Source organism: Pieris brassicae, chromosome 5 (assembly GCF_905147105.1).
Source record: "Pieris brassicae chromosome 5, ilPieBrab1.1, whole genome shotgun sequence".
Lineage (NCBI taxonomy): Eukaryota > Metazoa > Arthropoda > Insecta > Lepidoptera > Pieridae > Pieris > Pieris brassicae.
In genome coordinates, this window is record NC_059669.1 from 9,899,981 (window position 1) to 9,926,364 (window position 26,384).

General features: G+C 32.7%; 2 protein-coding genes across 16 annotated transcripts; both read right to left on the bottom strand.

Moving 5' to 3' along the window:
* Window positions 1–128: 128 nt before the first annotated feature.
* Window positions 129–1,376, bottom strand: LOC123709460 (28S ribosomal protein S18a, mitochondrial). Its single transcript, XM_045660841.1, has 3 exons — window positions 1,203–1,376; window positions 837–1,130; window positions 129–655 (listed from the first exon to the last, which is right to left on the bottom strand). The coding sequence occupies exons 1-3, from the start codon at window positions 1,303–1,305 to the stop codon at window positions 513–515; spliced, it is 540 nt and encodes a 179-aa protein (XP_045516797.1). The 5' UTR covers window positions 1,306–1,376; the 3' UTR covers window positions 129–512.
* Window positions 1,377–5,585: 4,209 nt separating this feature from the next.
* On the bottom strand, window positions 5,586–20,432 carry LOC123709816 (perilipin-4). 15 transcript variants are annotated; one of them, XM_045661380.1, is made up of 25 exons: window positions 20,389–20,432; window positions 17,047–17,226; window positions 15,667–15,801; window positions 14,469–14,534; window positions 13,726–13,812; window positions 13,226–13,312; window positions 11,139–11,225; window positions 10,830–10,928; window positions 10,674–10,760; window positions 10,542–10,607; window positions 10,061–10,147; window positions 9,890–9,988; window positions 9,733–9,819; window positions 9,561–9,659; window positions 9,342–9,494; window positions 9,170–9,256; window positions 8,984–9,082; window positions 8,827–8,913; window positions 8,662–8,760; window positions 8,508–8,594; window positions 8,343–8,441; window positions 8,195–8,230; window positions 7,796–7,903; window positions 7,126–7,319; window positions 5,586–6,786 (listed from the first exon to the last, which is right to left on the bottom strand). In XM_045661380.1, the coding sequence occupies exons 1-25, from the start codon at window positions 20,408–20,410 to the stop codon at window positions 6,697–6,699; spliced, it is 2,427 nt and encodes an 808-aa protein (XP_045517336.1). In that variant the 5' UTR covers window positions 20,411–20,432; the 3' UTR covers window positions 5,586–6,696. The 15 variants fall into 15 exon arrangements, with proteins under 15 accessions (XP_045517336.1, XP_045517339.1, XP_045517338.1 ...); XM_045661383.1 differs by lacking the exon at window positions 8,827–8,913; XM_045661382.1 differs by lacking the exon at window positions 8,508–8,594.
* Window positions 20,433–26,384: the final 5,952 nt, after the last annotated feature.

Genomic DNA, 26,384 nt, shown 5'->3' on the forward strand with positions numbered 1-26,384 from the left:
AGTTGTCACAAGTTTTGAGCTTTTAAATACTTATACTAACATGAATTGTATAACTTTATTTTACAGGTTTATTTATATCAAGTTTGCCTTTGTTCATTTCAGAATCTTGTGTAAAAACAAATAAATTATTGTCTAAAATTTGTTTTTTTATTTATTCACCAACAAATAATATTTAATATAGTTAATGCTTTTAGTTACCACAATAAAGTGGGAATACCCTTTATGGCTGAGATGTCTGTAAGGGATAATCACCTCTGAACTGAGACAATGTTTACTTTCTGATCTTTGACTTGCCAGTTTTATCATTATGACTTCACCAACCAAGTAAATGTTAATTGTGCTACATGTAAAATCTATTTTATACCCATATGCAAATACCTGACCTTGGTATTGATTGACTGATTACCTCAAACATTTTATTTTAGGCTGGTACATTACATACATTTTAATATTTTCTATATGGTTTATTTCCTAATTAACTAAATATCTCTTACATACAATAATTTCTATACTCAACGCTTAAACCTGTCATTTTGGTTTGGAATTCTCTTCCAAAAAATGGTCTTCTCATCATAGTATGTATTAAACTTCTTGTAACCATACCTCTTTTTCGGGTCTTTTTTACAAAAAGATGGTGTAAGGTTAATCAAAAGACCTGAAAAAAACAATATAAGGAAAATATCATGTCTTCTGTTCACTATAACACTGTTAGTGTACAGTAACTAAGCTTAAGCTTTGGTTTTACCATTCTGTATTTACTAACAAGGAGGCTATCAATGTCTGTTTCAACCTTAAACAAATTAACTTCTACATGTTAGTAATGTCTTAAAACAAACCTGCTTTTTGAGCCATTGTAACCATTCTGCCTACTTTTTTCTGCTGCATACGACACAACCCAGTAATTCGACGCGGTAACATACATCCATCACTGCGAACGAACTGGCTTAGTATCAGAACATCTGTGTGCTTAACATCCAGATCTAATTTACACAAGTAACACAAGGAATTTTCACTGTCTTTGGTCGGTACTAAATCTGGAATCTTCTCTGCTCTTACTATCAATTCTGATCTCGGTGACGGCAAGCTCACACCTTCAATAATTAATTTATTTCCCTCTTTGTATTCACGTACTGCAAGAAACAATAAAGTATAAGGTTATGATTTACTTCACAACTATATAGTTTTTCCTTTTTGTAACTTACGTTCTTTTATATTTAATTTACTAGTTACTGATAATGCTCGAATGTAGGGAGAAGTCACTGCATTTTTAAGAAAAGAAAATGCTTTAGTTGATAGTAAAGACATTTTCACCAAGGGAAAATAAAAAATACGAAGCAGTGTACAAGATTATCGGATTCAGTCATAAATAGATGTTTGAATTATGCTTACGGGCTGTCATACCGGTTATAGCATCTGTGGTTTATTATTGTAACTGACGTTTGACTAGAGTCCGCGCCACTAAAAACGTCCCGCGGCAAAAAATACAATATTTAACAAAATGCCAACTTGGGGTTTCTTCACCAAATTTAGGAGGGAATTAGATCTCCAGGGGGATTTTAGGGGGTACATTTATATAGGGGAATTTATAAGGGGGTTACTTAGTTACAATTACTTAGCGAACATATCCACGACATTGAAAAGTAAGTGCCTTATCATTGCAAGGATTACATCGTACGGAAAATATGAAAAGAAAAGTTGCAGAAAAGAGTGTTGCTCAAAATGCATAAAATACTAGTATTAACGAAAGTAGCCTTTATAAAAATTATACCTTATTTTACTACATTTTCTTACGCCATCGTAAGAAATTGAAACATGTGAACGAATATTTAAAAAAATATTGGTTAATTGATGTAGAAATGGACAGATTTGTGATTTCCCCAGAAATCGATAGCAAAACAGATTCTGACAGAGCTGATAATGATAACAGTGACTGCAGTATGTTGAGAATTAAACCTAACGGTCACCATAACTATTAGAATTCTAAATTATTGATTTATTGCACTATATAATATACACGATATAATTATATTTATAACTCTACTCAAGAATGCAAATTTTAATTACTAGTAAACCTTACATTAAGAAAAAATAAATTATAGGTAGGTAATTGATGAGAATTATGTTGGCAACATTTTGTTTGTGGCGCAGACTGAGTTGACATGTCGTGCTTCCTTTTAGTTAATATCCTCGGAACTTTTCTTTTACTTTTACCAAGTTACTATTATATAAAGATAGGAAGTTATTCTATTTTATGAATCAATGGAACACCTTTTATCCATACTTTATTATTTATAGCTTGAAATAATAAATAATAATTAAGCCTCATTTATTCCTTGAAAAATTTACAAAATATAGACACATAAATACACATATATATATTTTTTTCAAGGACTTATTGAGTATAGGCCATCTGCCATTGTACATTTGAGCGGTATGGCCGCCTATTTCCACTTAAGTTTTTTGCAAAGGGATAGTGCACCACCAATAACCTTTGTTTTGTTTCTTATTTGTTTAGTTCTGAACTTGTCCTTCAAGTTTAAATTGAGAACACTGCGTTCCATTCCTCGTTGACAGTTGTTATTTTTCTATGTGTGATGCCGTCAATTTTTAACAGCTATTTCCTTACCCAAGTAGATGTATTGTTGCTCGTATTCTAAGGGGTATTTATTAATTTGGACAGGATCTTGTAGGTGATTTGTCATTATTTTTGTTTAATTCTAATCCTATTGCTCGGCTGACATATCAGAGTTCGTTTATTATTTCCTCTAATTGTAATGATGTTTCTGAGAATAAAACGATGGCGTCAGCAAATCTTAAGTTGTTCTTAAATTAACGTCTTAATTAGTAATTACCGTCAATAATTATACCTTTATGTGTCCAATTAAGCTTTTGCATTATGCTTTGAAGTACTGTTATAAATATGGCAGGAGAAAGTGGGTCACCTTGTCTAACCCCTCTTTTAATGGGTAATAACAATATTTTGGGTCCCCTTTTTTCTAGTTTGATTCGGATTAGACTTTTTGAGTATATATCCTTAACTAGTTCAATCAGCCCTAATGGTACCTTACATTCGTGGAGGGCATTTCACATACTGCTATGTGAGATGGAATCGAAAGCTTTTGCGTAATCTATAAATGCCAGATATAGTGGTCTCTCTTTTTATTTATACTTCTCAATAATTTGATCCACAACATATATATGATCAATTCTTGAAAATGCTCGTCTGAAAACAGCTTGTTCTGTGGGCTGAAAATCCTGTATATGCGTGGAGATTCTGCTCTCTATGCATGAAACAAATAATTTGTAGAGATTCGGTTGTAAGCTTATCGGTCTAAAGTTACCAATGTCTGTAGGATCACCTTTTTTATATAAAATGATTATATCTGACTCTGCCCATGCATTAGGTATAACTTTTACCTCAAGTATTTTGTGTTGTTATAATTGGCGTTAATAACAATTTACCTTGGATTATGGCTTCGTTGGGTATTCCATCCAGACTACAAGTCTTTTCTTTTTTTAGGTTATCTATCTTTCTTAGAATTTCAAGGGTATCAATTTTTTTTACTATTTCTGGTGAAGTAGGAAAACTGTGAAAATTTACATAATGTACACATGTATTTCGTTCCTCACATAGATTTTGGAAGTACTTTGTAGCAATCTCAATTATCTTGTTTCTAGAAAACTCTTTTTTGTCATTTTGGTTAAGAGTATTCACTTCCATAAGGCCTTTCTTAACGCTACCTTTTTTAATTGATTGATTTTCCAGTGTCTGTAGTCTATGTGCCTCATATACCCTTTTTATATTCTTGTGTACAGATTTATAAAGAAGGCTAAGCTCTTCCTTTTCCCTTCGTGACTTTGTTTATGTTGCAATTCACTCTTTCGTTTTTACATATTGCTTGTGTTATCTGAGAGAATTCTCTGCTATCTGAGAAAATAAGAAAACGCCATCTTTGAATTTTTATGGTTTTTGCTGAATTTAGGCTTTTTAAAATTATTTGTTTTAATTTTTCATAACAGGTCTCGATGTCATACCAAATTTTGAAACTAGTGTATTGTAGACTGGATGCTAAACTTTCGAGAAAAAACTTTTCATTACATATTCTGGATACAAAAGTTTTATTCGCACTATACTCAGCCCTACGCGGTTTTATTTTTTCCAATGTGACAATGCTTCTAATTAAGTTGTGATAACTTGGAAAATTAAGATTACATATCACTTCTGAGTCTGAGTCTTAGGGCGAGATCTATAGATTGCAATTAGATTTTGCTCAGAATTAACTTTCGAGTTAAGTCACAGTCGGTATTTATAGAGCAAAATGCGAATCTCTCTGAGTGCTAGCTTAGCTTAATCTCAAGTCCACGAAATCGACGACTTACCAAAAACTTTGACTATAAGCCTAGCAAAAATAACGGCCCAAAATTAACTTTACCGTCATATCTATTACTTGACTTTTTATTTTTGTCATAATATAAAATTAACGGTGATGCCATCGTATATTGGAGTTCCATAGACTTCGGGAAAAATAGGATTTGAATTCAAAGAAATGATAAATGATCTTGATTGGTCGTTACGAGTAAGGGTTGTTGATTTTCTATAAATATCTATAAGATTTTTTGTTATGAGACATTACGAAGGTGTAGAATGGAGAATTTATTTTTTAACGTGGTTTTGAAGAAATTAAATGGTGAAATCAATGCTCAAGTGGCTGTAATTCACAACGTATTCCTGTTACTATAAAATAATTGAAACTTCTACAATTCTTAAGCTCATCACTTCACCTCTCCATAAGAGCTGTAAGTGCGAGCGAGACAGACAGATTAATATGATTTATGACCCGAAGCCTGAGTTCATAATGCGTCAACTATAGCTGTGCCGCGTACACGTTTGGGAAGCACCATTTACACGCGCCTTGCGCATCCTCACGCTGTAGGTACACCTCCGTTGCGGAAATCTAACGTCTAAACCGCAATAGTTTTGCGTTGTAAGTCATTTGCCAAAAGTTATTTAAAAGCCAAAAATTAGCGAAATTCTGAATTTCTGAAAACTGACTATGAAGTTGTCACGAACGCGTCTGTAGCAGTACTATGCATGTGAGACTTATCTTACAGTTACACACTGGGTAAATTCTGAAGGATGCATTATTTATAATTAGTTATAAAAAGTTTTAGTTATATATTTGTATTATGTATTTGTTTTTAGTTTAATTTTTTTAAGTTTTCTTTTGTATTAGTATTGTTATTGTAAAAAGAGGAAATAAGGAGATCAATGAAAATTTAGGTTTCCTTTATGCGCTTCGTAAATAGTTACGTTTACAAACATCATGTATGACAGAAACGTACGTCTTTAAAACATCTAAAAACGTTGTTTTAATTTGGAAGTAATTATTTTAAAAGAACAATTTTTAAAATGATTTTTTTTTCAAATCGTTCATCAAAGTGTTTTTTATAATTATTTATACAAATTTTAACCAAATTTCCGGACGTAATGTTACACATGGAAAAGAGGAGGTAATATATTTTATTAAAACTCGGCAACGAATACAGGAAAATATCAGAATAATTATGAAACAAATAAAACTCAATTGGGATGACAAGGATTTATTCAACAACAAAGATCAATGTAAGATGCTTATCTAATTATAAATAATTTCCAATAAAATATATAACATAGAAATTTAACATAAGATCCATAACTGTATGCATAAATATTAAAATATACGCATATAGGTAATATATAGTTTGCGAAATGATTCATTATCAAAAATTAATTGTACACGTTGAAGGCATGATACAGTAATTTAGCACTTAGCTTAATTTTCCATATTTTGAAGTTTGTATGATACGACTATTGTGCAACTATCGGAAAGGCATCATTGGACGGCATTTCTTAAGCCAAGCAAATGGATAAATTGCATACAAATGCGCATATATTCTTATAACTAGCTTAAAATATGAGTTGACAGCGGTTAATTGTCAATATGTTAGGCTGAAACTGAGTAACTAATGTCAAACACCTAAGAGATTAAATTATTTGAGACAAAGGGAAATCTAACAAATTGCAATCTCATTTAAGTTTTCTGAAGTATCTTTAACAGTTAATAAATTATTATAAAGGTTTTGTGCTTCGTCGAAAGCTTTAGCAAGAACAATACGCAAATCAGCGATGCCAACTTCTACATAATGTTCCTAGGACTTCAAAGTCTAGGGGCTTTTAATCGATATCAAAAACTAATAAAGTTTTTGTTGTACACTCGGTTTGAAAGGTAAATAGTATAAAGTAGCTGTCATTTGATTTTCTAATATTTAAATTTAAGTTACGCTTGGAGTTTACATTTTGTTTAGTTTCTCGGTTGTGTTCGAGGCTTAATATTAATTGTATAGAATGGTTCGGTTAAAGAAAATATTCTTAAAAAATTACGCCCTAAAATCAGCTGGACATCTTAATTTCCCCAAATTTGGTGGGAAAGCCTTCAAGTTAGCATCGGTAACGTAAAGTCGAATAGCTATTGCAAAGAAACTACATATTGTAAGATCGATTTCGAGCTGTCAAAACTGACAGTATCGTATTGACGTAACGTTCGTGCTAGGGCCTCTGTGGTTTATATAAAATCTGTGTATAATTATTTTTATTTACAATGCAGTCTGTCAGTTTCCCGAATGAATATAGCAAAGGAATACAATATGTAATAAGATTTACTTAGAGAATGGAGTCATGCCTTTGCTAAGAAGACCTGCTGCCGCGTCAGCGCCATCTTTTGCTGTTGATGTTAAGTTTGAGACCAGCTGTAACAGGAAATGTAAGATTTTCGTTTATATCAAAAATTTTACAGTTTTTTAGTATTGCAATTTGACAATGGTTTTTTGTTCTTTATAGGCCAGCAGCGCCAATCCGAAACAATAAAACCTCTGTCTGATATCGAATCCAAGTACACCAGGTTACAAAACGCTGTATGTTTTGTAAGTTTAATATAAAATAAGGTTTAAAAGTCTTGAAAAACTTTTATTATTTAAATAATTATGAAGTAGCAGATTATAAGGAAATAACTCACAATTAGTTTCCACATAGAACCCCCTTGTATAGGAGCAAATCCTCTTAACCTCCATCATACATTTGGTACTTACATTTTCACGTTTCTCATTGAGGTACTTGTCGGCATCCTTAATCTTCCCATCAACGACGTGGCTAGCATTCTTCAGGCCTTCATCAGCGGCTCCTTCCATACGTTTTAATGTGTTGTCGATGGTACTGTGAACAGCATTGCTTGCATCTGCTGCAGCCTTTTCTGCTGCCTTCTTGGATTCCTCTACTGCTGCATCTGATTGAATGTTATTAGTATAATAATTGTCACTTATGAGTAAAAGTACTAGCAGATGTTATATAACGGAAGAATAAAAACTTGTTTATATATTATCTTCACACGTTTAGACAACATGTGTCATTGTTAGACTTGAGTGTTAGTGCTAAGCTCCAGTGTGTCAAATTGGAACAAATTTTTTAACTAAAGACAAAGTAGAGCGCTGTCAAAAATATGAAACTTCATAGACAAAACTTCGTTTGACAGCGACTAGGTAAACAGAAGCTTTATTTCATAATGCGCTATGGATTAAACAAGTGTGAAAGCAAACGGCCTTTAAATAGGTAATATATATAATAGGGCAAGAGGCACATGTTATGGTAATTTCTTATAAGATATTGTAATAAAATAATAAAACAAACACACAATTATATAACCAATGACCATTTCCAGAAAATCCAAGACAGCAACATTCATTGTTAGCACATAAAACTTACTAGCAGCTCGTTTAGCCTCTTCCTTCGCGGCCTCCGCAGCCAACCTTGCCTTCTCTTTTGCATCCTCAGCAGCCTTCTTGGTGTGATCTACCGTCGTGTTAATTGTATCTATTGAACGACACAAAATTTTAGCTACATGTAAAGCGACAAAGTTCATGCTTATTCCCAATAAAACACGTTTGTGTTTGAAATACAATATACAATGTTAGAAATAAACCACAATTGATATTAAATAAAACCATAGAAATTTCATTCTTTGATGTTCCTAGACCCTATAAGCGTACCTGGACACATTAGAGACACTAATTCCACAACAAAATTCACACAAATCGGGTTAGACACTTTAAAGCCAACAGCGACACCTGTCTTAATACATTTAAAATAACCCCAAAACCTTACCATTGGAACCGCCCGACACCACACTTGAGACCGTATCTATAAAAAGTTAGCATTAATTAGAACGCATGCAGAAGAATAATAAAATAAATAAAAGGGAAAGAAATGTTTAAAAACTAAGTTTATACTGTGAAACTGTTCAAAGAAATACCTTTTGCACCCGTAACGAGTGACGCACTCTTGTCGTAAACTGCGCTAGCTACATTCTTTGTAGTGTCTACTGTATTTTGGACTGTGCTTGTTACTGAATCTATAAAGTAATTATATGGTTTTTATTGAGTTAATAAATCACGACGATTTAACGCAAATTGGATACCTTTTGCACTACCAACTAAGGAAGAGCCCTTTTCTACTGCCGATGACGCTACGTTTTTGGTAGTATCAAGAGTGTTCGCTACTGTATCTACAAATGAATTAACTAATAAGCATGTGATAGAAAAAAAACTACGACATACGAAATGTTTAGCTACCTTTTGCTGCCTCTACTAATGAGGATCCTTTTTCATAAACGGATGAAGCCACGTTCTTACTAGCATCTACTGTACCGTACAATGTATTTGTAACTGAATCTACAAAAATGATAAAAGTGAAATAAAAAGTATAAAACAAAATAACGAAATTTTTAAAATATCTACCTTTAGCACTTCCTACTAAAGAAACTCCTTTATCGACAGCTGATGTTGCTACATTTTTAGTACTATCTATCGTGCTAGATACTGTGTCTAAAATTAACGAGAATACATGAATAAAAATGTATTGTTAAGAATTTATGTCAAAGGTTTCATAGCTGACCTTTCGCTGAGTTAACGTAAGAAGAACCTTTATCGTACGCAGATGTTGCTGCTGATTTAGAAGTATCTACGGTAGAACTGACTGAATTTGTAACTGTTTCTACAAATAAAAATCAAAGTATAAATAATTGATAAATCTTCAAGAAAATAAACAAATAATAAAATAAAGGAAAAATCAAATGTGTACCTTTAGCACTATTAATTAAGCCAAATCCTTTATCGGCTGCTGATGTTGCTACATTTTTGGTAGAATCAACAGTGCTTGCTACGGTGTCTACAAATTAATAATAATACTTAATACTTTGGCAAAATAAATGCATTTTGAAACAACAAAAACATAGATAAGCGCACACGAATACCTTTAGCAGTGCCTACTAATGATGTGCCCTTTTCTACAATATTTTGTGCCACAGATTTGGTTGTTTCCACTGCGCTTTGTGCTGCAGTTTTAGTTGTGTCTACTGCGCCTTGTGCGACTGATTTTGTCGTATCTACGGCATTTACTACGGTGTCTAAAAGCGAACATAAAATGTTAGAGGCTAGCGAACGAGTTTAATCAAACGCACGCAAAAAAATACCTTTAGCGGTGCCAACAAGAGCAGTGCCTTTTTCAACAGCGGCTTGAGCAACATTCTTTGTTACATCTAATGTGCTTTGTACAGTATTAGTCACAGTATCTAAAATTAAGACGATACGTGATGAAGCGTAATGAACAATTTGCTTAAATCAATTAATTTACGTCAAGTCTACCTTTAGCTGCACCAATGTAGGACGACCCAGTATCAACAACTGACGTGGCCGTTTTTTTGGTAGAATCTACAGTGTTGGCGACAGAGTCTATGAAAATTAATTTATATTTAATTTATAATTTTAATATGGCAACTAGATGATCATCATTTCAATTTACCTTTAGCTGTATCGACATAAGATTTTCCAGTTTCAACTACAGAATTGGCTGTGCTTTTTGCTATATCTATTGTGCTCATTAATGTGCTTTGAACTGTATCTATGAGACATAAATGGATTAGCTTAAGCAAGCTTTTGTAAGTTACAAGATACTCTTAAGTACGTGAATTACCTTTGGCAGAGTCAACGTAAGATTTTCCGGTTTCCATTGTGCTTTGAGCAGCTTTCTTTGTACTATCAACAGTGCTTGTAACAGTATCTACAGGGCAACATAAGAAATAATATCTCTAAGAATTCCCAACGAAAATGTAACAAAATTAATAACATTAATAGCAAAATATAAAACTATATGCAAAAAAAAAAACACTCAAAATATATTACAACAAAAACAATGATAATTGGATTTGTTGTTAATATAATTAATGTTATAAAGAAATCTCACAATGAGTTTGGCGTTGATTTAGACGCCAACTTTGAATTAATTTGTAATGTAATCAGCGTGCCTAATAATTATTGTTAGCAGCAGAAAATCACTTTTATATACGAGCGCGCATATTTATTAAAATAGCTCTTACGGATGCCACATGTTAAGATTAATGGAAAAAAACCGTTTGTTAGATTCTATGAAGACTACATTTCACATACAACAGTACCTTTAGCAGAATCTATATAGACTTTGCTTGCTGCGACGCTTGCATTTTTGTTCACATCTACGGTTTCTTTAAAAGATTATCGATTAATAAAACAAATCGATTTTGTTTATTAACTCATTAATATTTTATTACCTTTAGCAGTATCTACGTAACTCTTTCCAGTATCAAAAGCAGATTGTGCTGATTTTTGTGCAGCTTCTACTGTGCTTGATAACGTATCTAAAATAACATAATGACTTAGATATTTTGTGGCTTTCTTACGATTTATTAGATAAGTGTAATAACTACCTTTAGCACTAGTGACATACGATTTTCCCGTATCAACAGCTGATTGAGCAGTTTGCTTAGTCGTGTCTACAGTTGATTGAATAGTATTTATAACAGAGTCTAAAAATATTAATTTTCTTTTATTCAACCATTGCAATTTTTGTAATTTCCTAGAAGTGTTTGTTTGTGTTCTTAGTTTTAATCGGTCCATTGCCAATCATAATACAACTAGGTATTCTAATCTTCTAATCGGATATAAAAAAATCACTTCCGTTCGATTTGTTAAAATGTTTATTAAAGGAAGGCACATTAAAATAGAATCTGTGTTACCTTTTGTTGAATCGACGTACGATTTTCCTGTTTCAAAGGTACTTTGAGCAGCCTTCTTTGTGCTATCTACAGTACTTGATACAGAATCTACGGAGCGATACAAGAATCGTTTTAAGCAGTTAACATTGACGATGTCTAATGGTGAAAAAACGCTTTACAAAAATGACCGTACCTTTAACAGGATAGGGTAGTAAAAGAGTATAAAGCACGCGTGAGGATAACATAAAGACACAGAATTTTGTTATTAGCACAGTACAGCACAAACATTTATAAAACATTTCAAAGTTCGTTCCGGAAATATAAATATCGCACAGTAACGTTAAACGAACCTTATTTTTGGCACAAAACGAATATTTCTGTCGATTGGTAACAATTATTTCTTATCGAGGATCTGAATTATCGCAAATACTCTTACAATATAACAGCCTTATTCAAGAAGTATATACTACAGATACTAAAATAACTAAAGTGTGACTGTCACTGAAAAGCAAATCATCACTAACTTTTATCATTCGCAATATTTTGACTGTTACCTGTACTAACTATATAACTTTTACATGTATCATTACTGATGGATCTTTCTTGTGAGCAACATTTACTCGTCTAATTGTTATTTATCTGAATAATTTAAGTAAAATAAAAATATTTGGTGAAAAAATTGTAATTTTCAGTTAACTCCTTCTTTATATTACACAAAATAATGATAATTTAGCAATAATTATTCAATTCAGATCATAAAAGTATGTAAATTTTTCACTAATGTTTTTATGACGTTATCACGTAAAATTGTCGACCGTAAACCGACTTTACAGACAACCAAAAAACTGGACTGGACCTGAAGTACCACCTAGGTAACTTTTACTAGTATGATACACGAGAAGACAGTAGTTTGAGCAACATTTTTAGTACTCGATAATTTATCTAAACTAATAATTAATTTTATTTGAAATTCTATCAATCTATATTTTAACCGGCTTTGGATAACTTTCCAAGTTTTACCTTTATCTTTATCTAACTAACCTTTGCCGCTGTTATCGTCCTCAACTCTTACAATAAATATATTTTAATAAATTCAATTGCTATAAATAGGAACTTCAAAAACATTGTTTGTTTATATACCTTTAAGCTCACCCCACCGTTTGTCTGTATTTATAATCGTTTCTAAAAATAATTAACTGATAAGATTACTAAGTCGTTTGTCTGTGTTGCTAATGTGTTTTATTATCACAAGCGGAATGAGCAGTTTTCTGAACAACATTAACTATCATTGATAAAGTATCTAGAATATAAAAATTTTAAAGCACATAATCCAATTAATTTTAAAGCACAATCTATGGCAAGTAATAACATTTAGAAGACACTATCAAGGTAGCTTTTGCTGGTCAACTGTTGATAAATAAACCCCGTATAAAATTTTAATATTAAGACTAGCCCCGACCGGTCTCACCTCCTTGGGACAAGCGCAAAGGCTGACGCGGCCGCAGAGCAAAGGAAAATAATAAACGGTTAATATGAGTTTTTTCTTCAACTTTGATTTTATTTCCACTGAAGAAGAGAATCTGGACGCGGGGATCAAATACAAAAGTGCTAATTAAAGGTTTAATTTGGCGCCTGGTATATACTACCGGTGGCCAGAGCTGGTGCTTTCCTCGCTCAACGAATAAGTATCGCAATACAGCAAGGAAATGCTGCCAGTATTAAAAGTACACTGCCACAGTGACCATGCCTAATTTTTTAAATTTTTTATTTATTATTATTAAAATGTATATTAAGAATATTGTAAATACTGTATATTTGTGTGATGAAAATAAATATATTAAAATATTTAAAAGTATCAATTTGTTTGTTAAAACGTCACAATTCTAAAACTAACGTAAAACCGATGTATTTATGTTCTACACAAGAATTTAAGTATAATTTATTTAGCATTACTAATTTTAAATATGTGTTAAAGAAAATACTTAGAAAAGTTAAGGAAAGGAAATGGCTATCTGAAGACATTGAAATAAGCTTTAGATAACTCTGGCTTTATTTCATAAATCTAGATATTGTATAATTGCGGTAATAAATCATTATTTCTTTCTTACCTTTTACACTAGAGACATATTGTTTAGTTGTCTCTAAAAACGAATCACCACATTCCTTGGACATTTCTAATGAATTATTAGAACTTTCTACAATAAAATACAAATTAAAATACTACTTTGTTTTACGCTTTAATTTCTTTTAATATCTCACGACCGAACTTCTACCTCTACGAAGATCTACCTGTTTCTACTATATTGTTTCAGTGTTAAATAGTGATTGTGCCAATCGAGATTTGTTTGGATAAGAACGATAAAAACAGATTATTCTGTAATCATTGCTCAATTCAGTAGACAGTAGAATTATCTGATTAAATATAATACGTAATATTAAAAAAATACTATACTGTGCGTAATTTCAAATTTGGAAGTATAAAACAAAAGAAAGAAGAGAGTCGTGCAAGTTATAGAAGTTAGTAAGCCATTTACCATTTGAAAATCGAACTTTATTTTACTTAACTAAAGAGTTTGTATATAAAGCATAATTAGTCTTATAGAAATACCTTTTGCCCCAGTTGCGTAACTCTTTCCCGTATCCACCACAGACTGTGCTGTGCTTTTAGTTGTGTCTACTGTGCTACTGAGCGTATCTACAATACATGCATCGTTTTTAGATCTTATATGATAAACAAGGTTAAAAGGCGCTAACTTTTCAAGGTCTGTACACAAACATCAATTTAGCGCAAAATATCGTTATCTTTATGAACTGATTTTTAACAATTTGTCATCTCATCAAAAATGTAAAGAAATTTGTGGTTAATGGTGTAATCCTTCAGTCACCAAGAAGTGTAGTGTAGTGTTATTTTGGTGTTTCAAAGGTGCTGTCAAACCATTTTTTCAGTATGAATTTTGACATATTGAGAGATACTAATTAGGATATGAGCCTTAGTTGATCTTGATAATAAAAAAATGACAAATGTATAGATTGATATAAAATAAAGCTCATATCCTGAAATATTAATATTTTAATGTATTTTTTTTAGGCATTTTACCTTTATTAAGCGTGTAATTTAAGATGGCTTTTATTTTTAACAGTTTTTTTACTATTTTCAGCTATCATACGGGATAATACTGAATAAGGGTGTCAAGTTATAGGTGAGCCGGATTATCCTCTATTTTCAAATATTTGTGGAAGACGAATTTTATCCGGAATACCTTATATTTTTATACATATAGTTCTAAAAAATCTATTTTCCTTAAAGTAAGCGCTTTTTAAATGATATCTATATATAAGTACTTTACTTACCTTTTGCTGTGTTCAGTGCTGTTTCCGCTGCTTTCTTTGTGTTATCAACTGTCGTAGCTATCGTATCTAAGGAAGAAATAAGCGAAATAAAAAATACATAACTGGTGCATGGGAAATTGTAGAAAAAATTATAATTGAAACTGAATACAATGATTCACTCAATAATTGGTGCAATAACAGCTCAATAAGATAAAGCATTAAAAAATCATTCTACAAATGGTACTAACGTGAGTGAATAAGCTGATTTACCAATCGACAATTGCAGCATCTGATTCCTGGACCATGTTTATGCTATTAAAATTAAGTAATAAAGATAATTATGTATCATATCAAAATTATAGACCCTCACTGGTACCTATCAAAGAAAATATGTAAAGCTCTGTAATAAGCCGTCAGGTGTCGCTCTAGGCATTCTACTAGGTACGATTCCACCAATATGCTGAACTGTACGTGACAGTGTTGCAAGCGTACGGCACAAATGTTTGTTTGTCGACTCATTCAAGCTAACAGTAAATAATTGTGTGCACAGTTCGCGCACACACACACTTGTGTGCGCGTCGTCACGTGAGTAATTTCTGAATAATCATGAATATATTAGAGGAATCCCGGGCTCTTGCCCGTTAATTTATAGATGAACAAGTTCGTGAACAAGTGTTACACCCGAAAGCTACATAGAGCATTGCCGCTGGAAATAGAAGCCAAACGCAATACGCACTTAGTACGTGTGCTGCTATTGTTTTGCGCAAAATGTTAGTAACAAATGTCCTCCAATTTTGTTGGAATCAAAAGTGTGTACCCATAGAAATACTTTAGCCTTTCACTCGAACCACAACAACTTTAATTATAATCTGCGATCTGAAATCCAGACTTATATTCCGGGGGTGGCAGACCCCAAAACAACCACCAAGACACCAAAAAGACAGCAACAGCCCCACACTGTTAACGAAGACTTAATGTCGTAAAAAAAGCGTGTACATTTGAAAGAATATATATTACATAGCATATAAAACAATATATGTATAATCATTTTTACAATACCCCAGCTGCTTGCTTATAAATCATAATTTAACCCAGTACATCCTCTATTCACCCTTGGTTATAGTTAAGAGAAGAGAAACATGCCTTTCACGCCGAAGTTTCTATTTCACAAAATAACCAATAAGTACGAATGTATTTCAACCTATGTATCCTGTATTACCTTTGGTGGTGTCAACGACCTTCTTGCCGTCAGCTACTGCCTTCGCTGCCGCGTCCTTTGCCTCACCAGCAGCTAGGGACACCTTCGACAGCTCCTTGTCAAGAGCATCGATAGCCGATTGCTTCGTTTCATTTGCTGTAAATATTTGTAATTAGCGAGCATGTCTCACAGTACTTTATCACCTCCTGTATCTTTTCTATAATAATTTTATAAAATGTTAGGTAATCAACACATTACTTGGTTCACCCATTATTACGTGAACTCTAGAAAATGGCATTCAATAATCCTTAGTCGTACCTGGGCCATGCTGCGCCAAATAATTATGATTGGTAAAATCTAAGGAAAAAAATCATGACTTCGTAACGTTTGGTATTGCGACTACAGAAGAGTTGCTGCATCTGGCACAGGACAAGACACACTTCACGAGACTGACAGTCAAACTCCAGTAATGGAGATGCACCATAAGAAGAAAGACCCTATGTATATAGCGTCCCTCTTTACATGATACACGAGAAAGAGACGAAATAGAACTTCATTAAAGGAATTGTTGTAAGACTGATTCAGGTAGATTAAATTAAATAATATTGTTTAATATTTATTTCTTATACGGAAAATACGTTCTATTTTACTATAAGCAAAGGTTTTGTTCGTTATATAAATATTTAAAACATTCGATCGTGTTAATAGACTTTTGAATTATCATAATGTTTGGTGTCACCGATAATTGCCCTAAATTAGTCAACCGTTACGAAATAATTATGGAATAATACAGTTTTTGATAGCGTAAACAGAATATATGATGAATATATTTTTAATAATAAAGAAACCTATCATTGGAACTTTTTATTTACAGTAAACTTTTTTAAAGAATATAAATACATTAAGATCATTTTTATGTATTTAATTTATATGATTATAATTTTGCGATTCGTTTTTATTTATGCAAAACTTTACTACTTTTAGGAATCAGTGCATTATAAGTATGCTAATAAATACATCGTGAGACTTTTAGTTTAATCCAAAATATTATAAACTCGTAATTATAAAAAAAATATAGTTCAAATTAATCTACTCAAGTAGACTGCTATTAATAAATAACGAAGTGATTTTTTTAAAGGAACATTAAACATATATATTATCACTCGAGAAAGTGGATCAGGGCCTAATGCAGCTGAAAGCCAGCACTGACGGAAAATCCTATCGTACAGAGACCGGTGAAAGTTTCTCGTTTCGAAGGCAAGGTCACTTTTTTGTTCAAACAGCCAGCTTATCAGACAGACAGCAGGAGCTTATCAGAACTGAATTGAAGTTAGAAGTTTTGTAGCAACTACGAGATAAATATAATGTTTGTATGGAAATGTATTACATTACTACAAATACCTGTGTTAGCAGCATCATTAGCGCTCTTCTCAGCACCAGCGACCAGTTCACCAGTCTTTTTCACTTGCTCTTCGACAACGTGGGCGGCCTCAGCTACTTTCTCTTGGGCAAGCTGCTCAGCATCCTTCTTCTTCCTCTCGAAGAGTGATGCTGTTTTCTCTCCGATGCTTCGGAACGCTCCTAGAAGTTATATATATAATGAAACAGGTATCAAAATTTTAAAAAAATTATAATATTTATTTATAAAGTATAGCACAATACATTACATTAATCTTACATTTGATTATATCCTATGTTTTATAAAATAATTATAATAGTACTTCATTAATTCAACTATATAATTATATTAAATAAACACATTAAATACGTACAATTACGATTACATTTCGAATAATATCAGAGATCTATTTCATAGAAGTATATAGGAGTACTCATTGCCCGCGCGAACTTCTATTTTGCCTTAATATGCTTAACGAGCAAACCTTTTTAGTGGGTACATACTAACATATTTGGAACATTTTGCTACCCCATTAACACTATTCTCTTTTCCGGAATAGAACGGAACCTAAGTACTGAATAAATATTTTTATATTTTTTCTCTCCATAAAAATCTTGCTCAGAGTAAAAGGATTTAAAAAAATATATATTGGAATTGAAATTTCTTAAAGATTTCCGCTTAGCAACACTTTTTTTTTCGATTCATTTGTATTTAGGTAATAACATTTTAAAATTTAAATTTGCGGTCACAAATATGGTTCACAATTAACAAGTAGGTCATGTAACTTAATGACAATATAATAATGAAAATAATAAATCACGTATGGTGTAAGGCGAATTTTCGCAGACTCGCCAATAATAAAGTTACAATAAAGTATATAATTGACGTAAGTATTTGTTAATTAATTTTTCAATAATTTCATTAATATGCCTCTTTTCCTATAGAAGATCACATATAATTTCGATATATGTAGAGTACATATATGCGTGAATATAGTGCACAATAGTCTCACAAGTTATGGAGGCTATAAAAGTGCCCAAGAGAAAGATGATACCTTCAAAGGTGAATACCTAATTAAAGAAACAGTGCAGATAGGATTGGTGGGATTTGGAGGAGGCCTTTGCCAAAAAAGGGCACACAGATACCTAAAAGAAGATTGAAATAGAAGCGTGTTTAAATGTATTTATATTCCAAAGTAGCAGAAGCCATTGAGGGTTAAAGGGTAGTAAAAGTTAACGGAAAGGTCATCAACAACATTATGCAGAAGATACTGTTTTAATAGCCTCATCAATGGACAATCTGCAAAATACAGTTCATAGAACTAGCGAAAGAGACGGTTTGATACAGTAAAGACGAAAGTAATGGAAGTTTCAAGAAACGACGCTTTAAAGCCTAATCTAGCTGGAAGGAAGTTGGAAAAGTGCAACAGCTATACGGGAATTTGGGTTACAAACGAGTGGAATCCTGATCAGGAATTCCGGGATTTCCGGGCAATTGTCCGAGAATCTTTCAACATAATAAAGACAGTTGTCGGCACTTGAGCAAGTGAGACCTTAAACTCCGAGTCCAAATTCTCCTTTGTTACATATGGCCAATTGTTCTGTACGGCTGTGAAGCTTGGACAATAAAAGAAGATATCTGTCGGTGCTTAAACGCATTTGAGATGTGATGTTATCGTCGTATCTGGATCCATAAGGTCTCTAACGAAAATTTTATTAATGGAGTTGGAATGTCGAAAAAACATATGCAGAACATCAAACAACGGAAAGGTGCGTACCTGGGCTACGTACTACGACCGCTTGCACGTACTTCAATTAATTACAATGGGTAAAATAAAAATCGCAATAGCAGTTTTGACTTAGTGGTTTCAACGTCCGACTCTCATCGCAGTAGAAGCTCGATCACCTACTTGTCTATAAAAAATGATCAGGGAACAAATACAGAAATCTGATGCCCAGACCTAAAAGGTTGTTGTTAGGGACTGGATGGTCATTGCGTCTACGGAAGAGTTGCTTACTCTGACATTGGACAAGACACGGTTCACGAGACGGCCAATCTCTAGGAGAGGAAACCAAAATAAGTTACTCGCAGTACAATAAATATGATCAACAATCATAATTATAAACGTACAAGTATTTATAAGTCTCCCAGACAGCCAGGTTATCGATTACCTCAAGCGGTCAAGGTGACCGGCTTGCGATTGTCAGTAAAAACGGGCATTATTTATGAACTTGATACTGACTTTAAAAGGCTTCGTATATATCAAAAATGTATTTTGGGACACGTCTACTGTATAATTTCAAAATGCTTACACAAAATTTATCTCTGTTATATTGTAGGTAATAAGTGAGGAGTTGGTAGATTGGTTCACCTGTACAGCTGTGGACCTGGTAACGCGACGAGGGTTTAAGATGCGGTAGTGTTCATATGTTTTCGTGAATATACTTGTCGATCATGAACAATGTGAAAATTGATTTGTTAATCTTTTTTTTAATACCTTTTCATAATATTCAGTATTTTATTTCATCCCGAACAAGACAGTACTTTCAACCCGCACCACCATATCGGTGAAACCTCATTAACCATCGACCCTAAACCTGTTTTTGTGACGGCGTGACCCACTATATAGGAATGACTTAAGCTCACGCAGCACCTAAGCGATCGAACACGTCTGGCGTCACGCCTATTACAGTTTTTATTTCAGGCTCGGTCGTAGTCATGCTGGTTTCAGTGTTAGATTCAAAAAAGATACGTAGCACTAAGACTGACTCCCATGCGACAAAAATTTATTGGAGATTTTTTATATAAGGCAAACTGGGAGGAGGCTCATCGGATGTTAAGTGAAACCGCCCATGGACACTCACATTGCAAAAAGGACTGCAACGTCGAGTACGTCTTTCAAGAATTGGTACGCTCTATTTATGAAGAACCCTCAATCGAATGGGTTCGGAACTGCTTTAGTTTGACGGAAGCCATAGTTTCGTTTAGAATCTCACACTTATCAATTAATCCAGCTCTGATATAACGTAATATCATACACTGGATATAATTTGATTATTAAAATCCATAACATTACATTTGAGTTCCTTTTAAGAATGTCATGGACCAATTCAATCCCAGTTGTTTTTCTTCTATTTTAACCTAAATAATTTGGAATACATAAGAAACAGTTTTCATGTTTACGCTAAAATTATCAGTATATTTTTATATTATAAATCAATTTTGTTTAATTGAAACAGGAAATAATGTTACCATTTAACTATCATAATTAGTTTCAAGGTTTATGCTACGAATTGGTGGTAAACAAGGAGACAAACAAATTAAATACTGGTTATGGCACTCACCAAGGTTCTTGTCTGTCAGCATTGAAACATAGAAAATATTATTTAGATATATTCTTATTAAGTCTAAATACCATGCCATATGAATCATGCCATAACTACTGTGTGAGAATTATGATAAAGTAACAACTACGTGCCTAAAACGACTTGTCAAACGGAAAGTATTCATACAAAGTAATGTAGGTTAAGATGACTTGATGATCAAATCCACAAAGTAAGACCTTTAACCTAGGTTGATGTTTTAACAAAAAAATTATGAAAAATCTCGTCAAGTATATTTTGACGGTCGATATATCTTTTTTTATAGAACAGTGGGCAAACTAGGAGAAGCCTCACCTAGTAAGTGATACAACTAAAATGGACACTCTCAATGCCAGCCTGCCAGTCTTCTTATAATTGTTACGCTCTTGGAGGACCTAGGAAATGCTTCAGCTAGCTTGGACGTTGTAGTGGGCGGAAAAAATTGCTTACAAAACGTATGATTGTTTTGTTTGTACACGTTTTTCTCCTGATTTTTCCATCTCAATAGATTACTACGATCTTATGATTATTACGTGTGTTTAATAAGATATAAAGAATGATTTATAACTAATCTACACTAAAACTACTTTATAATTATTTCTCGTTAAAAATCAATGGTAAATATTATGAATAGTATTATTCTTAAGGGGCCATTTTTTCACGAAAATGTATAGCTACAAGGGTGTGGCTGGTAGCAACAGCCCGCATTTACGGTTAAACTATGCAATATTTTTAGTATGGCCGGGATATATTGCCTAATATTCTTTGTATATCCGATGAATGTTTTGTGTCCCAGCCGTATGGCCGGAACGATTGCATTGCAATCGAAAATACTGCAATATTTCTCAGCCATATTATTGCTGTCTCTTTTTACGGTCCAAGTCCGTCCCTTTTTCATGCTACGTGAAGTTTGCCACGATTCGTTTGAGTAGCGCTATGTTCGTTATAGGTACTAGCATACTAGTAGGACATAATATTGAGCCATATACTGTAGCAGAAATATTGCCGAGATATACACATTTCAGGCATGTGTTGCATTATTATTATTATTTTTTTTTCGGGATGTAGTCGGCAATGTAGCCACATATTTTATTAAAAGTCTAGCATGTGTAGAGGCCCCTTTAGATATGGATATGAAAGCATGCAATAATACTTTTTACATTGTTTATTGAGTTTATTGTGTTCAAATAGCATTAAAAAAACGTAATAACAGACGCAAACCTTATATAAAAATATAATGTCGGAGCAAATAATTACGAGTGCTCCGATGATATCAATCCAAAATATCATTTATTCATATACATACATACACTTATCAGCGTAAAAAAGTGCTTCTAAATTTACTGTCAGTTTTACCGTCACTCTTAAATCGCTCGCAAAGTCAAAGTCAAAAATCATTTATTCATATAGGTAACACAATGTACACTTATGAACGTCAATAAAAAAGAAATATACATTAAATGCTTCTAATTTTACATTTACTGCCAGTTCTCAAATCAAGGTCGTAGAACGGAAGATAAGAACTGGCAATAAACTCTCCGCCCCTATTTTTAATCGCCAAGTTTTTTTTGTATTACACAACGTTTGTAAGGAGCTGCAACCATCACACCATATTCCACATGACATCAGCAGGAGGCATGGTGAAATAGGAGCACGCTCTTACATTCTCGTGGGAACAACACGCAAATCTACAAAATGTACAACCTGGAAGCAGCGCTGGCACTCTTTTGTCTTTAATACTGACTTTTTAGTACCACATATCAAGGTTGAACAGTAACAGTGTTGGTATACATAACAATTGTTTTAATTATAAATTTCTTAATGTCCCCGACGCTTTTATCGCATTTGTTATTAAGGAGACTAGCGAGAGGACTGGTGAATCTTCTCTTATAATATTTCTATTCCTATATATATATATATATACATTACACTTGCCAACTCGACTTTGCGAATTTTAAAAGAAATTTTGCATACCATCTTTATACTATGTAGAGTCTCGTATTCATAAAAACTAAACAAGTCCAATTGTTCTTTTTTCTTACGTCTCTTTCTGTCAAATGTGTGTTTACGCTCTGCTGAAAGAGATAGACTTCTGTGATTGTTTTATATATAACAATCTAGATCTCTGGATAAAAGCGTAAGAAGCGAATTGGTTATACACTTGAATAACTCTCCGGGTATTCCAACGTTAATAAAAAGAATTCCTTTTTTTATTTCCACATCCTTACATTTCTATTTCAAATGATGTTAGTATTAAAATCTTTAACCATTTAATCATGCTAGTATAATTTGTATACGAATAGAGTGTATTTTGTTTGTTTGTTTGTATAGCTATAGTTATAGCTAAATGATAAGATGTTAGCCGCCTGGATATGGACCACTTTTGGGTCAAGACCTCTTCCAAACCTTTCCAGATGTCTCTTATCTTTGCCAATAGTCAGTGGTTTCCTGCAATTTCTATCGAATCAGCCCATCTTCGTTTTGGCCTCCCACTCTTCTTTTCCTGGCTTTCCAGGTCGCTTCCATTGTTCTGTCTTTAATGTTACAACACAAGCCCCTTGCCATATTTTAAAGCTACGTTAATCCAATCATTTTTAGCGCTCGATGCTAACGTAAAATACTTCGGAACGGATTAAAAATCTTACTTTATTTATACAAGTTAATCAGGTTATTTGTATTTTTAAGCTGCGCAAGATTCTTGGCTATGATATTAAATTTTATTGGTTTCTTCCTATTGCACCTACGCAGATCACTATGGACCACTGACCGGTCATCCTAGTGCAATGATCTAGATTGTCTTGGTTAAAATAGATCAATCTAATTTAATAACATTTGTAAATAATACTTTTCCGTGTCGAAAATATTAGAATAGGTATTTAACAAAAGAGCCCTGAAAACTTTAAAAGCATGTGCATGTCATTGAATTTAATATATGTATAGTGTATGTAATAGTTAGTATTTGGTAAATCAGGACTGAAGATGACACTGAAATGATATCTACAGGTGTAAAGACTTCAGGTTTACAAATGGTGTTTAGTTTGTAGTAACTTTATGTATTCAATCAATCTGTTGTCTCTGTACCTACCGAAAATGTAAAAATAAAATAAAATTAAAAGAAAACACTTTTTAACCGGATTTAAGCTATGTATTATTATTATAAACTTATAATTATTTACATAATTTTAAATTTAAATTTTTCCGACGTTTCGCGTGCGTGGTCACGGTGATAATAACACATAGCTTAAATCCGGTTAAAAAGTGTTTAGTCTTTAACAAGAGACAATACTATAAAATAAAATGTTAAAATTGAGTATAAATTTGATTTTTATTTGATTATCTAAGCAAGTATGCGGCCCATCCTTTCTGTATAAAATATAATTATTCTTTCAATGAGCTTGAAGTGTTTCAGATCTCAGAGGCTTCTTGTTTAACCGTTTCATCAGTTATACACCAGAACTGGATCTATTATAGTTTGGGAAGACTTATGTAAATGGTTTTATTTTACAGTAGAAAAAAATAGTATGTAATTAAGTATATGTATTATAACTTAACTCGAAAATTACGTCACGTGCGTTAACTATGACACGGAGACGGTTCAAAAACTGACTGACAAATTAACAATGATTATAATCTATCATAATCAGTTGTAAGCCGACCTTGATTTTAGCTAAGATTACTAAGAGAATATACTAGATAAGCATAATTAGGGCGACATGGTGGCCATGCAATACTCAGAAATGAAAGTTATCATAAAAAAGTCTCAACTAACTAAGGGACACTCCCTTTTTTGTCAAATTGTATTTACGCTGTAATAAACAAAGTTTATATGCGATTAGGGAATATTGAATATAATTGTGGCTATAGAGTATAAAGTATATATATTATTACGTATGTGTATTTATGTTAAAGGCAGAGAGAGAGAAAGGGCTCGACTAAGAAAGTGTTACAATTTACATAACTAAATGGTACTAAAAAAATTAAACAATATATAAACTTTTAACGGTTATAATCGTAATTATATATTATCAACACAAGCCGTAGGTTCGAACCCCTGCTGTGCACCAATGGACTTTCATTCTATGTGCGCATTTAGCATTCGTTCGAATGGTGAATGGACTTCGTGATGCCTTAGACCCAAAGAGTTTATAGCGTATGTCAGGCATATAAGGTTGTTCACCTACTTGCCTATGCCTAAGTAATGATCACGAAAACAGAGGTCTGAGGCCCAGCCCTCAAAGTTTGGAGCGCTACTGTATCTCTTTTTAATTACATTACATTTACAATCATATAGTCATAATGATCGTTATATAACATATGCCCGAATACTCAAGGGCCACTCGAACTATACTATAAATACAGCCGAGTAATTTCATTGGAATGTACACAGGAACATTGTAAGTTCCTAAACATTGAATTTTGCGTAAACACAATGCATGTTTTTTATTCTATTTGTAATGTACGACTCCTGTGTCATCGGGGTTGTATAAATAATAGACGATTTTAGTATTACTCTATATTAATCACTTGCGTACAATAGAAGATAAGCGAAATAATTAAATGTTAATTGCTATGTAAAGAATGTAATGTAACCGTTAAAGAGAGTGCTTACGTCAGGCTATACTCTCGGGGCGTAACTTCCAAACTTCCAGGCTTTCGGATCCCCCTGCCTAAATATTGATATACAATCAGGATCTCGCTTCTTACTTAGACATTATTCCATTTGCCCCTCCTTTCCGTAGAACGCGTTTTGGTCAAAGCTCACTGATGTCCACTTAAAGCATTCTGATATTGATAGTTGCTCCCCTAACTTTAAAACCAATTTTTATTTAGATTTTTGTAATTGTAATTTTTTTAATTAGTTATTGTTTTGTTTAACATTTGTATGTTCTCTACGTGTATGTCAAGTTTGCCTATAAGTTCTTGTCACATTAAAAATTGTATTTTGTGGTTCTTTTACCAATGTATCAGCGTGCCGAGCGTTGGCCAGCTTTATAAAATAATAAAATAAAATAGGCATTTCTTTTGCTTCCTTGTAATTAATATTCAAATGATTCAGTAACCTATAGATTATCATTTTATTTTTTATAATATATTATAATTCTGTGATATTTGTAATTTTATATTTTGTTACTTTAGTATGTGAGTAGTTTGACAACAATTATAAATAACTTATTATTATGACGTTATAATATTGTCTTATTATATGACATTATGAAAATTAATATAACATTGTCATGACTATATTTATATGGCTCATTATGTGGATTACCAATGTACCAATATTATTTATATATATATAAGAATATTTTCTGTATCATCTTGTTAACCTGTCCTAGGTTAACAAGATATTTTTTGACATTTTTTGTAAGTGTATGTAATGTGAGTTTTGAAATGATGGTGATAATTTTGTTTTAAAGGGAGTGGTTAAAAAATGAAAGGGCCTCGGAAGGAGAAGAAGCGTTAGGCGAAGAAAGTACGATTTTTGGGTTGCTTATGTATAGGTTTGCGTTTTGTTTGATGTGTTGCGGCGGCAGTTTAATCACCGGTTGTCTAGTAGGAATGGCTTGTTAGCAATAAGGTCGTTGCATAATAAACTACGTTACCTAGTATTTACGTTTAAGGTATAATAATATTTTCTAGCCAATTTAATATTTGCATATTTATTTATGTATCATCTATAGTAGTAAGTCACTATCAAATTATATCTTTAAGAGGCTAACATGAATTTCCAAAAGGAAAAGTCTATTTTAAGACCAGAGAGGATACCAGACTCCGCTGGACTTAAGCAAATCAGTACTTTAGTACTAAATTCTTTATGATTTATCATAAAGAATTTGTTGGGAAGAAGACTTATTGGGGTTTATGGCGTCCCTATTTGACTGTGCAAAACAGTTTTGATATAATATAATATTTTGATACTGAACTTACATTAGCCAAATATAATAACAGTAAATTTATATTTTTCGGAACCTAATTCT